Raw genomic sequence first — 22560 nt, forward strand, 5'->3', positions numbered from 1 at the left:
AAGTAGCAAAACCCAGAATTGAAGCTAGGTTTGCTTGCCCTTAACCACCTTTGCATACTGCTTGAAGGGCATTCACTGTTGGTACCCAAAGGGCCCTTGATCTTCAGGTAAGGACTGTGGCTGAATCACAGTAAGCAGATCCCTGCACACAGTGGGAACACACTCAATGAGTGTTGGGTGGAAAATGGATGAGCAAAGTCATATTTATGAAAAATTGTAGCAAGTTAAAAGTCAATCCTGTATACAAAGGGGAGATTTAAAACCAATTTCCAGCAGCCCAAACTTAAAACATCTCAGAAGATAGGGGAAGAACATTCCCTTATTCCTGGTTGCATTTGTGACTAGAGAACACAGGAGCCCTATACAGCTACCAGCCCCTTCTGGATTGCCCTTCTCTCATTATCTGCACACACATCTGTCAACCCTTGGTTCAGTGTCTTACAGCTTGTGAATCAGGTGGGGGTGTAGAATTATCCTCACTTAACAGATGAAGAAAGTGAGACTCAGAGGCAGCATAGTTTATAAGAGCAGAGGCTCTGTAAGAGCCAGACTGTGCCTGTATTTGAAATACGACTTAAGTACTTATTGGCTGTTTGAATTTGGGCAAATTATTTAATCTCTCGGAGCTTCAGTTTCCTCGTCTGTAGGATAGGGATAAATAGTATTTCCTCAAAGGGTTGCTGTGAGGATTAAGTGAGTTGATGTGTGTAAAGTGCTTAGAATAGTGCCTTACATATATTTAGTGCTCTATATTAGCTAATATTATCATCTTTATCATCCCTTCTTTAGCAAGGTCTTAAATCCAAGTGTTCTTTTTCCACCTTCTCTGTCTATGGTGTTATGTTGGGGAAAAAATGGTTCACTAGGCTGGCCATCTGGTGATGATAGGCAAGTCACTCCTGCTATATTACACCTGATCTATAAAATGAGGGATTAAGGGTGATGATCTTTGAAGTGCTGCCTAGTTCTGTCATTGATTCCAAGTAGACAGTGACAACAGGCTTGCCAGTTGGTTTGTGGCCACTGTGTCCTATCCAGGGATTGGCCTTGTCCAGGGCATAGCTGGACTTTGTGACCTGAGTGCCCAGGCAGGTCAACTGGACTAAATGGGGACAAGAATGAGCCAAGTGCTGCTGGGAGAATCCAAGCATGGAGTCCCTCAAAAGAAGACTGCACTGTAGAAAAAGTACAGGCAGTGGAATCAGCCAGAGCTGGGACTAGGGTAATTCAAACAGCATCACAGATAGAGTCCTGAGCAGAGCATTGGTAAGTGATGCCAAGATCACTCTTTGACCCTTGATAAAAAGTCAATGATATATCTTTAGACTATAAGCCCTTATGGTGCTCTGAGTTGGGGCTGTATGTGCTTATCAGGCTCTAGCAGCACCCTGTTGGTACCCATCTTTGGCAGGAGAGGGGAGACTTCTCTGTAAATACTTACTTTATTGAGGCCAGTGACCAGCAATTCTTCTTCTCCACTGAGGCCAGAACAAGAAGATATTGACTTTTAGTGTAATTGGAAGAAAGCAAGTTCAACATATAAATGAATCTCCTCTTAGTCAGGGGCACCAGTGACTGAAGGTGGCTGTCCAAGTCTCTTTCTTTGGGGTTGAAGAATGGAGCCATCTGGTTTATGATATTATGAATGGAGCTCTGTGAGTTCATTTTAGCTTATTAGTAAACATTGGTAGTGTGGCATGATAGGTATTAGTGCATATACAGTCAGAAGACTGAGCTCCATAATTTATTACATGAGTGATTGGCCAAAGGACCAGGTCACCACTCTGAGCCTCAGTTTCCTTATCTTTAAAATATGGATAATAGATCCAGCTCATTCAGTAAGGACCAAGTGATGCAGTAGATATGAAAACACTTTGTGAACAGTAAAGCATGAGGTACTTTAAAGGTGTTATTATAAAAAGGTCTTATTTGAAATCTCTTTTACATCCAAGCTGAGGAGCTCCCTCTATGCCTTCTATAGAAGGCACAATGGCTAGACCCCTGAGCAATGAAGGATGCCTCATGCAGGAGCTAACCAACAGAATGCCCTAACTAAGTCAAAAGATCAGTGTGTATGTTTTGTCCTGTGTGTGATGTGTTATGCATTAGTATCATGACCATAGGGTTATTCTCTGGCTGGTATGTTGGAAGGCAGACCTGTGTGAGAGGATGCATGTTCCATATTCTGTCTCTGTTATCTTTAAATTGTTTTGACTTCGGTCTTGTGGAGCCATAATTGCCTTGGGGTCCTTCCTCAAAGCAGGCTGATGGAAAAGATGACTTCTAGAGGACATGTTCAGCAATTCAGTTCTGGGGAGGGAATGTTTGAGTCCTTTGCCTGACAGGACATATGTTCTCTATTCTGGAAATTGTTCCTCCAAATGCCAGAAAGATTGATGACCCATACAGGCTGGAACCAGTTAGGGGAAAAAGAAGAATACATAACACAGTGGTCAGGATGGTAGCCAGAGAGAAACTAACTATTCCCCCACACCCATCCTCATCACTGTGTGTAGACAAGTGTCATGAACATATGTGTGTGTATGTTTATGTGACAGTGGCATAGATGTCTGCCTGGCGCTATGTGGAGCCAAGTCCTGCTGGCCACAAATTCTAAGGACCAAGGTTAGGCTCTGTGCATAGCCCCTGCCTTGCTGAGTGAAACTGAGCTTACCCCTTAACTTGCTTATGGCTCAGTTTTGCCATCTATCAGATGCAGAAGTCAACGTAGATACCCTGTGTATCTTACAGGGTGGTTGTTTAAATCACTGAGTGAATGTGTGACAATGTCGAGTTTCTTGGGAGCAAGGCATTACAGAACGCCATATTCTTTCATACCTATGAACACATGACCTCTCTGGATAGCATCATGTGTGGGTGAGAACAGGAGGCTGCAGGACTGGGGTCCATTATATGTGAGGAATGCCGTGGTCTGTAACTCCTGAAGGTGGGGTACAGTAGGATTAAATAATGTATCACCAACTCTCAATTGGACAGTTCCAAAGAAGAAGAAGAAAGGGGGAGGAGCACAGAGAATTTATAGCAAATATGCTTGAGCCTCATTTTAGCCATTGGTTTCAGACTCTCCACCCATTCCAGATCCAGGGCTGCCTCGAAGTACAAAGGAGAGATGGATTGGGGCTTTTTTTTTTTTCTCTAGGGAAGGAGATCTTGAGTAGGGATAAAATCATGAGGCCTGTGTAGTCCATATACACATTCTGGGTCATTCTACCCACTGACTAATGGAGAGTTGATAGTATTATTTGTCTTGTAGTCCAGTGGAGCTTGCTCTCCCAATGTCATCTCCATCACCCTACCCTTCATCACTAATATGTGAGTTTTTCCATAAGTAGTAGAGATTTGGGGAGGGGGGCAAGTAAGGTAGCTAGATGTGTGGACTGAACACATTCTTATTTTGTCTCCTAAGCTGATCACTGGAGATTCCATCGTTAGTGCTGAGGCAGTATGGGATCACGTCACCATGGCCAACCGGGAGTTGGCATTTAAGGCTGGCGACGTCATCAAAGTCTTGGATGCTTCCAACAAGGATTGGTGGTGGGGCCAGATCGACGATGAGGAGGGATGGTTTCCTGCCAGCTTTGTGAGGGTGAGTGTCAGCCTTCACTCTCCTCTCCTGTCTCCTTGGCTACTTGCCCCCGGCCTCCCCCTCACCAGCCCTTGTTCTCCTCCTTCCCCTTCTTGTGGCTCCTCACATTTTCCCCTGTATGTTTGGTCACCTACCCAGGGCCCGGACTTCCTTTAATCTTTGCTCTTCTAGTTTTGAGACTTTTTTTTCTCTTGTTTATTTTAACAATCTCCACCTCCTGCCTCCCACCTTCTACCCACTGTGACTTTGCACAAATCACTTCCCTTTTTGCCTTGATGGTTTTGAAGACACTTTTAACTCTATATTGCTGTGAAATTTTACCTTTCTTCTCTCTCTTTTCTGCTTTCTTTCTTTTCCTTGCCTCCTCTTTTTTTATCCTTTCTTTTTATAGATCTCTTCCCACCCTCTTTCCCCCCTCCCCACTCCTCTCTGCTTCCTTTGCCTCCTTTCTCTCATTTAGGGATGTGTGAACACCCCTGTGTGTTGTCTTATGATTGTCTACAGCTGTGAATGTAAGAGTCTGGGCTCCCTACCCTCCCAGGGGTTGGAGTTTACTCATTGCAAATTTTACTTTTTGCAAGGTGGCTGGGAACTAAGATGTGTCCAGGGTGGGAAACAGGCAGCTTGATAGTGCTGGCAAGACCTTGGCCCCTTTGACATTGTACCATGAAAAACCTGGCCGTTAAAAGAAGGGGTTCTTGGGAAGGGGCTCCTTAGCAATTTCCACTTCCTCTGGGTCACCCATTAGCAGGATGCTAATGGGGAAAGAACATTGGCCTGGTGTTCCAGCTCTTGGCCGTCCTTGGAGTTATGAGCTAGAATCAGCTGTTTGGCAATTGTGAACTCTGATTTTCCCCATATGCAAAATGGTGTTGGCAATTATTTCACGACAGGAGATATCACAGTGAATTAAATACTGTACATTAAAACAGATTTGTGGCAATACAAGTACCAAAGCCACATCAGGATGTCTTATGACCATCCTTACCACAGCCTATCATCTTTTGTTAGTTTCTTTTGTAATATAAGACTGAAGTCCTGACCCCAAACAAAAGATCAGAGTGGCTTGGGCCCTTGGAGAATGAAGGGTCTCAGGATAAGAAGGATAGAAGCGTGACATGAAGGAAGGAGCAGGGCACTTGGAATCAGATAATCTGAGATGCAGATGCAGTTTCAGCTTTACTACCTCCTAGCTCTATGGCTTTTGGCAAGACTTTTATCTTTCCTGAGCCTTATTTCCTCATCTGAAAAATAGGAATAGCAGACTTTTTATGAGGATTAAATGAGATCATTATGTGAGTAATGAATCCGACACAGTGCTTGGCACATACTGGGTACTTAGCAAATTGTAACTTGCTTTATCATCATCATTATCCTCGTCATCACCACCACCACCTCCACCTTATTAACTCCAATAAGGTCTATGTATCAAGGCTGGTCATAGTGGTTGAAAGAGGCCTCCTTCCTTGGAGGGCTGCAAATGTAGGAAGCACTGTTATCCAGTTAGAGCAGTTTAGGTGAGGGCACTGCTCAGAAGCAAGGAGGTAGACAAAATAGCCTCTCATCCCCTCTATCCTGAGAATTTCTTAATGAAATATCCAGGCCTTTCTCCTCTACCTATATGGAGTCTTCCATCAGAGTTTCCACATGCTGTGTGTCCCAGCTCAGCTTTGTTGGTTGATGAACTGGTCCCAGGGGTAGTTAGAAAGAACACATCAATAACCATGGGCCTTTGAAACTAACATGAGACCCCGTACACAGACAGGTTGTGTGTCTTAGGCTGACAGCCCCCCCCTTTAAAAGAAGGGTTAAACTGCACCCAGTGACAAAATCACCCAAATCTGCGTGTATTTCACCTACAGTGAAATGTCATTTTTATAATAAACTGTAATTCAAGGGGTGGGACAAAACATTGAGCAAGGCAGAATGACCCCAGGAGGTGAATAACAGAATCAAGCTTCAGAATATCAATGAACTGGCATTGATTTTCCTACATCCAATCCAGGAGGAGTGTTTCTCCAAGCACACAGCCCCAGCAGCCTGTTGGATGGGCTGAAGCTGACCTTTGAGAAAACCACTGGCTGGGCGAGGCATGCATAATATAGAGTCTAGCCTAGTGGTTCTCAATCCTGGCTGCACAATGAACTAATTCACTTGGGTATCTTAAAAAAAAAAAAAAAAAAAAAAAAACACTAAAACCCAGGCTCTAGGCTAGTTAAATCAGAGTCTTTGATGTTGAGAACAATTTGGCCTAGGCCAGTACAGTCCAAGAGAAATATAATGTGAGGGACTTCCCTGCTGGTCCAGTGGTTAAGACTCTGTGCTACCAATTCAGGGGCCTGGGTTTGATCTCTGGGCACAGAATTTAGATCCCACATGCTGCAGCTAAGAGCCCTCATGCTGCAACTAAAGATCCCACATGCCACAATGAAGATCCTGCATGCTGCAACTAAGACCCACACAGCCAAATTAAATAAATAAATAAATAAATATTTTTTAAGAAAAGAAATATAATGTGAGCTACAAATGCAAACCTCAAATATAATTTAAAAATTTCTAGTAGCCACATTAAAAAAAGTTAAAAAGATACAGTGAAATTAATTTAATGTATTTTATTTAACCTAATATATCTAAAATATTATGATACAATATCATATTATCATTATATATTTTTTAATAATATATTTTACTAAGTCTTTGAAATCTGATGTGTATTCTATACACATCTCAATTCACACTGGTCACATTTCAAGTGTTCATTAGCCATAAGTGGCTAGTTGCTACTGTATCAGATAGCACATATCGAGACTGATGACTGTGGACCAGGAACATTAATGACAGAGCCTAAATCATAAGTTAGAGCTCCAATATTCTATTATACCAGCTCCAATATTCTATTCTATTCTATTCTATTTTACCAGTGTTTATTCTTTGAGAAACTAAGATAGCATTCCATGTTGCCTCAGATTGTATTCAGAATGAGCATTTGATCATTGCAAACCTTTTTTTTAAAGTAATAGTTGAATGGTCTTCAGATCTCTAAAGGAGAGTACCATGCAACCTTAGTGGCCAGCTGTTGTGGTGTCACCAGTAAAAAGAAATGGGTTTAGACTGTTGCATGAATGATGTGAAAATTGACTCCAAGTTAGACCTTTCAATTCTCATGAATGAGCATTTATGTGTAGGTTTACATTTCTGGTAAGATTGTGTGCTCCTCAAGGAACTGAATGATGGAAGTTATGTAGGCTCTTTTCTAGTAGGTATTTAAAAGTAGAATTGCTATTTCCATTCTTCTACACTGATTTTGGTTGAGGGTAGAATGGTATTGTGCAAGCAGTGCTAAGTATATTAGAAAATGAGAGACCTGAGTTCTAATTTGGCTCTCTCAAACATTTGACATATGATCATTGGCTTTTAGTTTCTCCTTCACCTATGAAGCATTCTCTAGGATCTATTCAAGCTCTGACAATGTCTCGGTAGGACATAACAATGAGTCACACTGAACTGTTGAATGTTTATTAGTACTGATGTTATTGGTAGGTAGATAGGTGGTTTCCTGAGATGCTGTACCTATATGTTGTATAGTTCCCTTGTTTATCCAGACTCATCCTGAGCTAAGATTCAGTAGCTCCTTGAGAATATCATCCTTAGGTTATTTGGCATATAACATGAAAGTATAATGGCAAAGAAAAGACTTTCCTCCTAACTCTATACAAACCGGACACCTTTGTGGATCACTGGACCAAATTGGTCACTGACATAGTGGAGCATCTCCATTTCCTATCTGGAAGACTCATTGCTGTGTAAATATCCCAGCCCTATGCTGGATAATCCAGGGTGCTTAATGCTGTTCTATCCCAGCTAGCCATACATGTTGTTAATCAGGTTTAAAACCAATGTAGAATCTGAGAAACCCAGATTCTTACCTCAGTCTGCTGAGTATGCAGCTTGAGCAGCTTCCTGTACATCTTTGAAGCCCAGTTTTCCTCCTTGTAAAATGGGGATAATTAAGTCTTATAAAAATCCTTTGTAACCTGAGGTATGCTGGATACCTGTAAATAGGAAGTGTGATACCACTTTGGCTACTGTACAAGAAATTGCTGGGTTTATGTATCTTCTATTCAGTCAAATATCTGCCTCTCCTGTTGTTCAGAATTTCATTTTGTATGTATATACATGTATGTGTGTGTGTTCTCAAAGTCTCTTTCTTCTGTACTGGGAATATGACTTCACAAGAGCAATGCAGGAGTTGATTTACCTTCCCAGCAATTGGTCAGGTTAAGTGAATTACAGCTTGCTGAACATTAGTCCTCACATCTAACTGTTGACATCCTCAGCTGCTTTCTGGGCCAGTTTCCCCTCTGGGAGCTGAGAGCAGACTGCTGGGATATGATTGTATCTCTAAGTAGAAAATCCCATCCCTGTGGTGGCCCTCCTTTTGCATGCTGGGCCCTAACTCCAAATCATTCAGGTCTATTTCTTTTATCACCATGTAAAAATTGGCCTTTGTTCTGACTTTGGGCCATGGCCTGGGGACAGCTTACTGTCCACTTGAGGGCAGGCTCTGTACAGAATACATGACAACCTGCTATTGTTAGTGGTAGGTGAGGCCTGAGGGACAAAACATGGGTTTGTTCAGAAAATAAAGAGCCTACTCAGATGCCATCAGAACGTATTGTCCTTGTTTCTTTAAATTCTAGATTTCCCTGGTTTCTGGACTACATGGATTCAGGAGATGAAAGAATGAGCTAATCAGGTCATTACCATCATTCCTTACAGTTGTACAGATCAGATGTAACAGAAATTAAACCTCTACTGTTCATAGAGAAGCCCACTGCTCCAGAGTGTTACTTGGCTTTTAATTATATAGTGTCTCTTTTTGGTTGCACTTGGGGAAAGTTTTTCACCTGTATGAAACCCTAGACTCACAGTAGATTTACAGCTGGAAAGACCCATCTTGGCCAGGAGTAGCTGACTTAGATGTTTACAGGGCCAGGCAGGTAACTTACATGAGTAAAGCAGTCTGGTACTAGGGTTAAGTGGGAGCCTGTATCCAACTGGGAAATCTATGCCCTATATAAAGGGAGCAAAAGTGACTTGGATAGTTCTCATTGGTGGAATAGGTTATAGGAAGTAGGGAAGTCCAGTGAACTCAGATCTTCCAGATTTTTCAAGAAAAGCCAGGAATTGGATTTTATTCATATTTTTAAACTGTTGACCAGTAATTCACATTTTTAAAAGAAACACTGTGAAGAATAAACTGAACATATCAGCAGTCTAAATTGTAACCCCAGCCTGTGACCACTGCTCATCCTAATTTCTTCATTTTATAAATCCTGAGGAAACATAGGCTCATAGAATGCAATTGACTTTCTCACTCAGGTAGGGAATTAGTGACAAAGCTAGGACTTGAACCCAGGCCTCCTGAATCTTACTTAAGACAGGTGATTTAGAGTCTTTGTCTAGTAAGTACAATGTCTGGACTTCTTCAGGTATGGTTTCTGTCAGTTTACTGTTTTCCTATGAATGGGCCATAATTTCCTGTTTCTTTGTATGCCTTGTAATTTTTTGTTGAAAACTGGGCATTTTGAATATTATAGTGTGATAACTCTGGAAATAAGATTCTCCTCCTTCCCCAGAGTTTGTTGCTGTTGTTTGTTGAGGGATACAGTTGTCCATTTGTTTAGTGACTTTTCCACATCTTTTGTTTTTTGTTTTTGTTTTTTTTTTGCAAAGACTGCATTCTTTGTCATGTGTGGTCATGGAAATCTCTGATCCATTATGTCATTGGTCAGCCAGTGACCTGACAGAGATTGCTTTTAAATACTTGGAGCCAAAACAAACAAACTACTATCCTGGTCTTTGCAACTTGGCTCAGAGCTGGGGCATTCCTTCAACACTAATCCAGGCTGCCCACAACTCTGCCTTAGTCTTCTTCTCCTACTCTCCTGATTTCATGGAACATGCAGATCCTCCAGAAGTGCAAGCCTACAATCTGCTCAGGCTTTTTCTGAGCATGTATCTGGTCCAGGGCATGTGTGTTGCACTCTGACTTCCTCGGTACGCACAGTGACCCTTCTAAGTCTTTATTCTCCCGAGAAACTTTTTCCTCAGTCTCCTCCTTCCTGTGGTATTGGATTCATTTGCTGCTTGCCCCTTCTATCATCCCTTGCCCTGAGTGGACATTGGCAGTGTATGTCTTTAAGTCTTTCAACAGAGGCAGTCACAACCTCTAAAGCCACTTTAGCCTTAGGGGGTAGGGGTACGAGAAAAAGGCCAGTCTCTGTGCCTAGCCCTCAAGGACCAAACAGATCAAAACACACAGCCACAACATTTTAATAACAAGGTCTTTAGTCCCTTGGCATCAGCAACCTGCAGGAGGAATGTGGGCCACCTTTCTCTTAGCTGCTGGGGAATCAGGAATGGTAGACAAATTAGCAAAAATGCTTCAAAATTCTCTTACCAAATTTTAGCCATTCTTTTCTGCATCAAGAGGGATAAATTGGAAGATTGGGATTGACATATACACACTGCTATATATAAAACAGATAACTAATAAGGACCTACCATATAGCACAGGGAACTCTACTCAATACTCTGTAATGACCTATATGGGAAAAGAATCTAAAACAGAGTGGATGCATGTATATGTATAACTGCTGAACTTTGCTGTATACTTGAAACTAACACAACATTGTAAATCAACTATACTCCAATAACATTTTTTTTATAAAAGGGTTCCTTGGTTCCTGTAAGTTTTGGATTAGATTCCAGAATTCTGAAAAAGTTGGTCTGTCAGTCTTTGCCAGCTAAAGGTTGTTTCAGTAGAGGGCCTGATTCTTTGTGCATCCTAATCTGCCACTTTTAGTGATGTTACCCCCTGCTGAATCTTAATCCTGTGCTTTCTGGGCTACAGAACAGTCAGGAAAAGGTATGCATGGGCTGCTAACAAGACTGTTAACACTTGAGGACCTACCTCCCATTTCAGGCTAATGGCAACTGTGTTTTGATTTCTTGAGATGAGTTCAGACATGCCAGCCTTTGTTTATCCATTCAAGCTCCAGGTGGACAAAGACCTCTAGCCTTAACCATCTATGCAGAAAGTCTTATTTGTGATGCTAGAGTTGACTCATTACAGGATCTGTGAATTGAGGATGACATTAGCGGGGAGGACCTTTCTCCCTGGATTGTAGAAATTTCTCCCCTTCATACTAGAGTTTCAAATGGCATTATTAGCACTCATTTGCATTCACATGATCCATCTTAATGGCTTCTCACTATGTACACACTTTGGATGACATTATCCAGTACATCCTTTGTCTAATTGGTGGGGAATTTTTTTTTTTTTTAATATGGAGTCACCCAGCTCAGAGATAACCTTAAATCTGGCTGGTGCCTGACCCAGGTGATTTCCTCCATATTCAAGTAGGTCACCCTGTAGGTCTCTCTCAGAATCCCCAAATTGAAAACAACCATGAGGGTCATATAGTCTATCCCCCAGACTCCAGGCAGGATTATAATTAAATTATCCTGGACTTTGGCGAACCTGGTGGGCATCTGTCAGCAAAGCCTAAACTACTTCCTTGATTAAAGCTGTTAGCCCTTATGTTGTAGTCTAAGCCAACTTCTTGAAACATGTTGCTTTTTGCACTAGGCAGATGATATTTAAGAGCTGGCACCAGTAGAAGTCACTCTGAATTGTTCCCTTCATGATGGAGCTTTCCTTCCAAGGCCTTGCTGTTGATCCATAACATGAATTGGAAATTTGGTTGGCTGCCTGAGTTTAAGACTATGATCTGAGGCCTAGGGTCTGTTTTTCTCTGTGTAGCTAACCCCTAGGTTCATTTAAGGATCAGTTTGGGCCTCCCTGGTACCATGTCTACACTATCTTGGTAATCTTGATGACTTGAGGAGAGAAAGACCATGACTGATTGAGTGCTTGGAGATAAGGTCTGTTTCTGAGGCTCTTTGGGAAGTATGAAATTTTGGAAAATCATGATAATTGTGTATATATATATATATATATTTGTATATGTATATATTTCTTTTTCTGTCATTATAGATGTAATTATGAGTCAGGGTAAACCTCTTATCTTTTTCTTCTTCTTATTACTACTGCTGTTACTATCTCCTTATCAGTATTTACTAATCTTTGAACAAAAGTGACTGTCCAGCACTTAGCAAAGTTATATCCTTGAGCCAGGTAGACAAGGGCTGAGGGTGTCTGGCATCTCAAGAGGCCTCCTCCCAGGAACCTTGTCCTGCTTATTAGAGACTCACCATAAAAACCATACTCAGATGCCCCTGGGTCTCTTTTTTGGTTTTCAGAAGTGAGTCTTCTCTGAAGAACTTGATTTGGGAATGCCTTAGTGCTGAATGAGAGAATTGACATTTTTTGCTTTAATTCTGTTCCCAGAATGGGTTTGATCCCACAGATTAACTCAGGGTGGTCATTTCTGGAGGACATGAAGACTGGTTGCCAATCTCTAGGATATGAGCCACAGGGCAAAGGGTCTGAGGACTCAGGCTTTGTGTGTACCATTCCTGTTAGAGATCCCACCAGCAATGGAGTCTGAAACCTCCTGGCCTAAATACAAATAGGTACCATTGCCTTTCAGAGACATTTTCTCTTCTACAATAGGACAGGGACAAAGCAAAGTAGGCCAGGGCCTTAAGCAAGAAACCAGCCTCCCTCACTGAGAATGGTATTCTCTGAGTATGGTGGACTGGACTGATCAGTTGAGCATGTCAGTACTTAGGTTAGGGGACCTAAAACTATCCTCCCCTTGCCTTGACTAGGATTAGAACTCAGATCCAGTGAGATCTGAGTTGCAAGGTGACCTTTGTTGAGGCTTTTGCCTTAGAAGAGTGAAAGAGTAGGTGAATGATGCTAAGAGGGCAGGAGAGGCATATGAATAGGGAGCTTTGGCCAGAAATTTTTCTAGCCTTTTAAGATTGGGCAGCCCTTCTCTATTGGAAATGTGCTATGTAGGTGTATCAAAGGTCAGTTTGTGTGTGTTGAACAGGAGGACTTCTCTGTGGAGGAATAGGGAATGATAGGGCTCCTTGGGGATAGAGAGAGGAAACACTTGAGAGATTACCACACAAGAACACAGTGAAGGTAACAGGGACATTGGGCTGGGAAGTCAGAGATCTGAGTTTAAGGGCCAGCTCTGCTGCTTATTCTCTCGGGGATGTCAGGCAGGGACCTTTCTTTTCTGGGCCTCAGTCTCAACTAACAATGCAGGGAGTTGGACCAGGTGGTTTCTAAAGGCCCTGTCTTCACCAGTTTGAGCTTCTTCCATGATTCTATAACCAAGATCATCTGTGTTTAAGTGCCTGCATCTAGTTAGAATAGTATATCAAATTGGTTTGATGGAGCTTTCCAGTGGAGAAGAAAGGATTTGGCTTTGCACTACAGCTATTGAGTAGAGGGTGGTAACACCCCATCCCCAGGTGGGAAGGCTGTTTCTGTGAGGCACCAGCCAGTGGGTACCACCAGGAAGATGACACAAGGTTGTGTGAAGAAGCAGTTCAGCTCAGAAGCTGTGTCCTCCTGTCCTTTGAGCAGCTACACTCTAAGAGACAGTTTGTTTTTGATCTCTACAGAGCTACCTGTGTCAATTGAGTAGGGAGATTCCTGAGGTGTAAATATCCAGGCCCCAGGCTCATCTCCTTAAATATGTCTCTCCCACTATTTCTCTAAAGCCAGGATGCTCTTTATTAGGAATCAGAGCCTTACATTTTATTTTAGTTTTTTAAATTTTTAAAATTTTTATTGGAGTATAGTTGATTTATGATGTTGTGTTAGTTTCAGGTGTACAGCAAAGTGAATCAGTTATACATATACATATATTTACTCTTTTTTTGTAGATCATTTTCCCATATAGGCTATTACAGAGTATTGAATAGAGTTCCCTCTGCTATACAGCAGGTTCTTCTATTTTATATATAGGAGTGTGTATATGTCAATCCCAATCTCCCAATTTATCCCTCTCCCCTCATCCCCTGGTAACCATAAGTTTTCTACATCTATGACTCTACTTCTGTTTTGTAAATAAGTTCATTTGTACCCCTTTTTTTTAGATTCCACATATAAGCAATATCATATGATATTTGTCTTTTTCTGTCTGACTTACTTCACTCAGTATGAGAATCTCTAGGTCAATCTATGTGGCTGCAAATGGCATTATTTTGTTCTTTTTTTTTTTTTTTTTGGCTGAGTAGTATTGCACTGTATATATGTACCACATCTTCTTTATCCATTCGTCTGTTGATGGACATTTAGGTTGTTTCCATATCCTGGCTAGTGTAAATAGTGCTGCAATGAACACTGGGGTGCATGAATCTTTCTGAATTATGGTATATGCCCAGGAGTGGGACTTCTGGGTCATATGGTAGTTCTATTTTTAGTTTTTTAAGGAAGCTCCATACTGTTCTCCATAGTGGCTGTATCAATTTACATTCCCACCAACAGTGCAAGAAGGTTGCCTTTTCTCCACACCCTCTCCAGCACTTTTTGTTTGTAGATTTTTGGATGATAGCAACTCTTACTGGTGTGAGGTAGTACCTCATTGTAGTTTTGATTTGCATTTCTCTAATAATTAGCGATGTTGAGCATCTTTTCACATGCTTTTTGGCCATCTGTATGTCTTCTTTAGAGAAATGTCTATTTAGATCTTCCAACCTTTTTTTTTTTTTTTTTTTTTTTTGCGGTACGCGGGCCTCTCACTGCTGCGGCCTCTCCAGTTGCGGAGCACAGGCTCCAGACGCGCAGGCTCAGTGGCCATGGCTCACGGGCCCAGCCGCTCCGTGGCATGTGAGATTCTCCCGGACCGGGGCACAAATCTGTGTCCCCTGCATCGGCAGGTGGACTCTCAACCACTGCACCCCCAGGGAAGCCCCCACCCATTTTTTGACTGGGTTATTTGTTTTTTGATATTGAGCTGCATGAGCTGTTTGCATATTTTGGTGATTAATCCAATATCAAAAAACAAATAACCCAATTAATCGCCTTTCATTTTATAATTACAACTTTGCTTTAGGATCCAGACTCCAGAGAAGAGAGGAGAAGGCTTCAGCCTATTCATACTGAAGTGTTAATGATTGATATCAAACTTTTGCCTGAGAATGATTTGGAGGAGAGAAGGGACCATGAAGGAAGCAAGGAAATGAAGTAAGCGACACCAAAACCCAAAAACAAACAAACAAAAAAATGGTAGATGGGGGAAAAAGGTGGAAAGAAACACAAAATACCGTGGAAAGGGAGAGCTGCAAACATACGTACTTAGCACCTCCATTTGCTTGGAGCTAGCTGGTGCTCCACAGGGACTTCATGCCCCTTAGGAAGTATTTTGAATTCTAGGGTACTGGCCTGAGAATCAGATAGAACTGACTTCACATCTTATATCCAAGTACTTGTGAGCAGTGTGATCTTTAAAATAATTTCTTCATATCTTCGAACGTTTTATTTTTCTCACCTGTAAAACGGGGCAGTGAGCCCTGATATTCCTTAAATATCGGACCCTGAGTTTTGAATAGCATGCTACAGTTTGATATGGCACAATGTTCCCTCTCTCATATAGAAAGTTCTAAGGCTAGTAGAGCAGGGCAGAGAGGTTATAGCTGAAAACCAGAACAAAGAGAGACTATCTTCTCCAGAGACCCAGGTCACTCAGAGTAGTACCTAAAGCCTGATCTTCTTGGGGCTCACAATCCAGTGCCTTCTGCGTTCCCCATGACCATTGTGGGGCTCAAAAGAGCTAGTTCATGTGAAAGGACTTTAGCAACTCTGAAGTCTATGCCCCCATGAGAGATTAGACTTGCTTTTACCCTGAGGGAAGCTTGAAGATTGGGTTGGCTTTCTTGAAGGGGAGAGACCACAAGTAAGGCAGAGGGTCAGATCAGTGAAGAAGGAAGCTACCGAGCAAAGGAATGACCCTGGTACTGTCAAGGCCACATGCTCATGATAGCTTGGCCCTGGCAGTTCTCTTTTGGCTCTTATTTGTCCTCCAGTTCCAGTTCCAAGATGACAGGATTCTTAGATCCTACTTACTGATGGCAAGTTTCCGGACTGGCCTAAGGTCAAAGTACCCCCTGGCTAAGAACCAGGTTTGTTGGCAATATTATCTAGGCTGCTAGTCTGCAGACCTCTTTATGACTCTGCAAGGGCCAGCCTTTCCCTTACTTGACCTCCTCAGAGGGATCTGGAAACATCTTAGAGTAGCTGTGAAATCTCCAAGTATACCAAGTTTGGCTTTAGAGTGTACCTGTTTCTCTCTTATCTTCACTTCTCTTACTTGGTCTTACCAATCTTCAGTTATTGAAACAACTTGTTCTCCAGAGCAGTGCATCTGGTCGGGTGAACTGCTGTCCCAAGTAAGTACCAAACTCAGGTGCAGGCTGGGTTGGGACCACAATATGCCAGGACTAGGGTGAGCACTGAATCTCTGCCAGCCTCAAAGAGCTGGAACTCTAACCCCTTGGCAGCACTTACTGGTTCAAGATGGGGCTGCCTCCCTTATGTTCTTGCATTGACTGACTGAACTCAGAACACTCAATAGTCATGAGATGCCATCCAATGGAGTTATATAACATAGGGGCAACTGACCAAACCATTCTCTTCCATTTGGACTTTATTATTTTTCCAAGAGCTTTACTTCTAGCCTCCATTTCTCTTTCTTGATTGGGGCAGATTGGAGGCTATTCCCTGCCTCATTCCCCTACCCCATCCACAAATACAACCCTCCAGCTTTGGAACAGAAACAACTAGAGCTGACAGGCAGATTCACTTAGATTAATTTCTGTTTCCTCACATAAGACATTGGACTGACATGGCTGTCTTTGGATGAGGTATTAAGGCATTGAGAGGAAAGCTGAAGGTAGGATTTTTTATATAACAGAACATCTAAAGTGGCACATCTAAGGTGCTTTCCCCTTGATCCTTCTGTAGGGATGGTGCTGGAGAAGGCAAAACCAAAGCCTATCATAATTTCAAGTGACTTCCTTAAAGGTGAAAGGAAGGACTTTTCTACCTCATAAATGACCAGTTTTCTTGTTTCACTTTGCTTTTTTTCCCTCTTTGCTGGTAGAAGATGCAATTATACAAGGAGAAATCCATTTGAGGTGGTGGGGGCCTGGAGTTCTTTGTTAAAAATAGTTGAAGAAGATATTTGGGGTAACTAACTTTCCTACCTCTCCTTTCCTTCCACCACCACCACTTCACAACCCCCCACCCACTGCCCCCCGCCCAGCAGCAGAAGACCTAGAAGATGAAATTGCCCCTAAACAGTAAAATAACTTCATCAGCTTTCTTGCCTTCGCTAAATACAAGATAGGAACTGAATCGTGATAGGGACAGAGGGTGGGGGATGAAGGAGTAGAGTGAGCCCATGGGGGAGGGAAGAGGAGGGAAGGAGAGGGAAGGGAGGGAAAGGGAAAGGGAAAGAAAGTCTGGAAGTATTTTCATCACTCTCAGCATTACTGCTATTACAACCAAGTGTTTTTCGAGCCCCTCCTTACTACCAGACTCTCTACAGTTCTAGCAAAGCTCAATTAAAAAGAATATTTCCCCAGCCTGGAATCACATCCTCTCATTACTTTTACTAGCTAAACAGATGTCATAATGAAGAAACCTGTTTTTTATGATAATTTCTTTCATTAGTTAAGGACTTTCTTTAAACCTTTATGAAATCACTTGACATATCCTGTCTCACAAAAGCCTCTCATCATTAGCCCTTCTCATCCCCATTGCAGACAGGAGATGAGGGAACTGAGGCTCCAAGATGGGACATGACCTATCTAAGGTTCTGTAGCAAGCTAAAGTTGCAGAGCAGAACCAGATCTATAAATTAGCCCTTCAGGTTGTTAGCTCAGTGTTGTTTCTGTGACACCACATTGCCTACTAGGAGTTTTTGCTCTGTTTGAAGATGCTTTTAAACAGGATTTTCTTTTAAACAGCATAAATACTCTCCCTGAATCTCACTTGTACTAATAATATGTCTTATGAGCCTTTTATTTGCTAACATGGATCATCAATGAAAAGCCTTCAGCATCAGTATGTTATCAGTGTATTGTTTTTATTAAGGCTCTAAGAGTCATTCTCTGTGACCCTTAGTCCATTGGCCCTGGGCCCTGCATAAGGAAGGCCATTCTGGCTTAAGTTTGTGTTTGATTGGTCTTTGTTGGATTGGATCCAGCCAAAAGGCCTGGCTTTGTTGATTCTTCTTAAAATGGCCTGTGAGCAGTTGTTGTTGACTCAAATAGCCAGGAAATTTTAGGTCTTGGGGAGATTTTAAAAGTCATCTAGTTCAGCCTCCTTGCTGATGTTTGAATGCGCCTAAAATATCCCTGTTTCCCAAGTGGTCATTCAGTCTCTGCTTTTATACCTCCACTGTTAGGTGGCTTCCTACATCTTCAGACCACTGGTTGTAGTTCAGGACAGTTCTGAGAGAGTTTGTCCTTAGGTTGAACTGAAATCTGTCTTGCTAGAACTCCTACTCATGAGAGGGTATAAGTGGCTAAGAGCACTAGCTCTGCAGATAATGTTTCTGGATTAAAATCATAGCCTTCCCATTTATTAACAGTAATGTAGTTATGGGCAAGTCACATGTACTTTCTGTGTTTCAGTGACCTCATCTGTAATTTGATGATATAATAGTATCTACCTCATTAAGTTGTTGTGAGAACTAAACAGAATTAATGCCAGAAAAGTACTGATAGTAGGTTCTGACACATTAGGAAGTACTCAATAATAATATTCATGATATTAGTAGCAAACGTTCAGTATTAATAGTAGAAGTAATGTCCTTGTTATACCCCCCATCCCCTGGGAATACACTGACCCTCTACTCTATCTGCAGCCTTTCAGAGTTCTGAAGCGTGAGATGAGGTCTGCTAAGCCTCTATTGTTCTCCAGGCCTCTGGGCTTTCGTCCTGTCCCCTGCATCAGCTTCCTGCTACTCCTAAGTGTATCTAGCTACATTGAGACCATTTGGGCACTCAAGGCTCTGTTCCACCCCATTCAGCCACTTGTGTGAGGACATGGGCTACAAGGAAGCCTGGACATGCTGATATTGGCAGACTCTCAAAGCTAACTAATGAGCCTGCCAAATATGTAACTATACTTTTTTGGCTGCTCTGGCTTCTACCAATAGGCATAATAATGTTACTGGAGCTGTACATCAGCAGTTAGCCCTCATTTATTAGAGAATAAATAGTGGAACACTTTGCTATACATCTTTTGTATGATGTATTACAGAAAAGAGCCATAATATTAGACCTGTAAATTCTGCCCATTAGTCCAGCTCTTTAGTTGTTTTGATAAGCTTATTAAGGTAGTGGAGCTTGGGCCTGAGGCCCATGTGTGAAGTAGAATCATGCCCATATTCAGTTACATATTAGGTAAGCATAGCTTACTGTTATGAGCACAGTTAATAATGGTGTTACATATGAGACAGGGCCAGCAGTATCCCTGAAGTTGCAGTACAGTCAGGTAAACTTAAACTGAGGCCAGGTCCTAGAAGTTCAGCTTCCCATGTGTGTTGGGATTGGCTGAGGGTGTGAGATGAGTGAGGACCCTTCCAACTGTACACACTGGGGGAAAGTACAGCCCAGTAGGGAGAGTGCAGTGTCAGTAGGCTGCAGACAGAGGGTGGCTTTGTTGCCATGGCAAGTGGTTGGTATTCGTGGGTCCAGCATAGAGTTGTTGTCTGTGCTCCAATAAGATGACGGGGAATCCAGAGGCAGGCAGTGTACAATGAACTAATAATGGTTTTCTCATCTGTAGAATGAAGTGCTTAGTTATAAATTCATTCCTCCAACAGATGATCATCAAGTAGGTACAGAGGAGGTACAGAAGTACTTTAGACCTGGAGCCCATCCTACAAGAGTGTGATAGTAGATATGAAAACTTATACAGGAGGAAAATGACTTGCTTAAGTTCTGTGACCTTAGTCAAGTTCTTTCTCTTTCCCAGGTCTCAGTTTTCTCCCCTAGAAGATGGAGAGGTTAGACTAGATAAACTCCAAGAACCCTTCTAATCAGTACTCTGTACTTTTTAATATTGACGTAAAATACACATAACCATTTTAAAGTGTACATAAAATACCATTTAAAAGTGTACAGCTCAGTGCATTTAGGATGCTGTAAAACCATCACCACTATCTAGTTCCAGAAATTTTTCATCACCCTCCAAAAGAAACCCATACCCATTAGCAGTCATTCCCCATTCCTCCCTCGCCACAGCCCCTGGACTCTATAACATTTGTACACAGGTCAGCCGGTGAAAGGCAGAGGATTGTTAAGGAAGGGATGTGGTTCAGTAGTTCAGTAGTAGGAAGGAGGAGGCATATGAGTAGCCACAGGAGAATACTTCAGCCTGGATAGGAACTATAAGAGGTTAGAAATACAAGGCAGATATTGCAGGAGAACCCTAAACAAGGAGCAGGCCAGATCTGGGGCACTGGTACAGTTCTACAGGATCAGATAGTGAGTGAGACCCTACCGGTAGAGTAGCAAGTGGTATAGCCTAGACAACATAACACGTCTGACTCCAAAGCTAGTATTTTGCCAGGTCACCACCCTGAAATAGCTTTTCTGAATGTCTATCAAATATTGTGACCTTTCTGGGAGATGAGTAGATTTCAGAGAAAAGTGAAATTCTAAATTCTAAAGGTTCTGGCAGAGTCAGTTAATATCTATACATCTACATATTACTTGTTGGTTATTCATCCACCTACCTCCCCATCCCCAGGGCACAGGGCCCTGCACACAATAGTTTAGAAGTAAATTCTGGGTGATTTGATTTAACTGATCCAAGTATTCCTTTTGTGGCTATTTGACTAATACAAACCTAAATTCTATCAAGGTCTAAGCAGGTGATGAGCCCATGAAAATAAACACAAGGAGAAGACTTAGGGGTAGAGTGGAAGTATAGTTGGTGTCAGAGGCATCTAGGTTTTTCTGGTAACAGTTATACTATTAAATTCAGATTTGAATATATTCATGTTGAATACTATACTATTTAAATTATTTAAAACATTTAAGAGTATCTACTTAATTTGACTTGAAAAATTTTAAATATTTTTTTAAATTATTTTTGACAAATAAAAATTGTATATATTTAAGGTGTACAACATGATGTACTGGTGTATGTAGACATTGTGAAGTGACTATTACCTATAGTTAACTTTTTTTTTCTGGTAAGAACACTTGAGATGTACTCTCAGCAAATCTGTGAGAGTACATATATATATATATATATATATACATATATATATATGTATATGTATATGTGTGTGTATATATATATATATATATATATATATATATATATATCACATTTTCTTTATCCATTCATCTATCGACTGACATTTATATTGTTTCCATATCTTGGTTACTTTGACTAAAGCTGTATTGAACATGGAACTGCAGATTTCTCTTTGAGATAGGGATTTTGTATCCCTTGGAAATATACCCAGAAGTTCTATTCTTAATTTTCTGAGTTACTGCGAATCTGTTTTCCATAATGACTGTGCCAATTTACATTCCCACCAAAAGGGCTCCCTTTTCTCCACATCCTTACCAACACTTGTTATCTTTTGACTTTTTGGTAATAGCTTTCCTAACATGTGTGAGGTGATATCTTGTCGTGGTATTGATTTTCACTTCCCTGATGATTAGTGATGTTGAGCATTTTTTCTTATACCTGTTGACCATTTGTATGTTTTCTTTGGAAAAATATCTATTCACGTTCTATGCCCATTTTAAAATCAGGCTATTTGTGGTTTTGCCTTTGAGTTGTATTGAGTTACTTATATATGTTGGATATTAACCCATTATGAGATATATTTTCTCCCATTACATAGGTTACCTTTTATTTTATTGATTGTTTCCTTTGCTGTATAGAAAGTTTTTAGTTTGATGTAGTCCCACTTGTTTATTTTTGCTTTTGTTACCTGTGTTGTTAGTGTCAATTCCAAGCTGGGATGAAGTGAGAGAGTGGCATGGACATGTATACACTACCAAATGTAAAATAGATAGCTAGTGGGAAGCAGCCACATAGCACAGGGAGATCAGCTCAAAGCGCCTGACACTAAAAACACAGTTGCTTTGTGACCACCTGGAGGGGTGGGATAGGGAGGGTGGGAGGGAGAAGCAAGAGGGAGGAGATATTGGGGATATATGTATATGTATAGCTGATTCACTTTGTTATAAAGCAGAAACTAACACACCATTGTAAAGCAATTATACTCCAATAAAGATGTTTTAAAAAAATAAAATAAAATAATTAGAAAAAAAATTCCAAAATATCATTGCCAAGACCAGTGTCAAGGAGATGTTCCCCTGTTTTCACCTAGGAGTTTCATGGTTTAGGTCTTGTGTTTAATTCTTTATTTCGAGATGATTTTTGTATACAATGTAAGATAAGAATCCAGTTTCTTTCTTTCACATTGCATATTCAGTTTTCCCAGCACCTTTTATTTAAGAGACTATCCTTTCCCTGTTGTATATTCTTGGTACCTTTGTTGAAAATTAGTTGACAATGTATGCATGGTTGATCTCTGAACCTTCCTGTTCCATTAATCCATGTGTCTGCTCTTTTTTTGCCAACACTATACTGTTTTGATTAATACAGCTTTGTATTACAGTTCAATGTCAGGGAGTGTGATGCATCCAGCATTTTTTTTTCCTACTCAAGATTACTTTAGCTATGTTGGGTCTTTTGTGGTTATATGCAAAGTTTAGGATTGTTTTTCTATTTCTGTAAAAAAAAGTCATTAGAATTTTTATAGGAATTTCATTGAATCTGTAGATTGCTTTGGGTAAACTGGACATTTTAACAATATTAATTCCTGTAATCCATGAGGGAGCATGAGGTATCTTACCATTTATTTATGTCTTCTATGATTTCTTTCATCCATGTTTTATAGTTTTCAGTGTACAGATCTTTA

At 41.2% G+C, this 22560-nt stretch overlaps 1 protein-coding gene across 7 annotated transcripts in view; it reads left to right on the top strand.

The window, feature by feature from the left end:
- The window catches only part of ARHGEF9 (Cdc42 guanine nucleotide exchange factor 9), a 207306-nt gene that overhangs the window by 24934 nt on the left and 159812 nt on the right, over nucleotides 1–22560 (top strand). For 4 of the 7 annotated variants that reach the window (XM_060087328.1, XM_060087326.1, XM_060087320.1 and 1 more), the window contains exon 2: nucleotides 3428–3607. The exons of 2 other annotated variants lie outside the window; for them this stretch is intronic. In XM_060087328.1, coding sequence (XP_059943311.1) covers nucleotides 3428–3607 — 180 coding nt within the window. Of the gene's footprint in view, nucleotides 1–3274; nucleotides 3334–3427; nucleotides 3608–22560 lie in introns of all 7 variants that reach the window. One more of the 7 variants, XM_060087322.1, reaches the window with a different exon arrangement.

Source organism: Mesoplodon densirostris, chromosome X (genome assembly GCF_025265405.1).
Source record: "Mesoplodon densirostris isolate mMesDen1 chromosome X, mMesDen1 primary haplotype, whole genome shotgun sequence".
NCBI classification, from domain to species: Eukaryota; Metazoa; Chordata; class Mammalia; order Artiodactyla; family Ziphiidae; genus Mesoplodon; species Mesoplodon densirostris.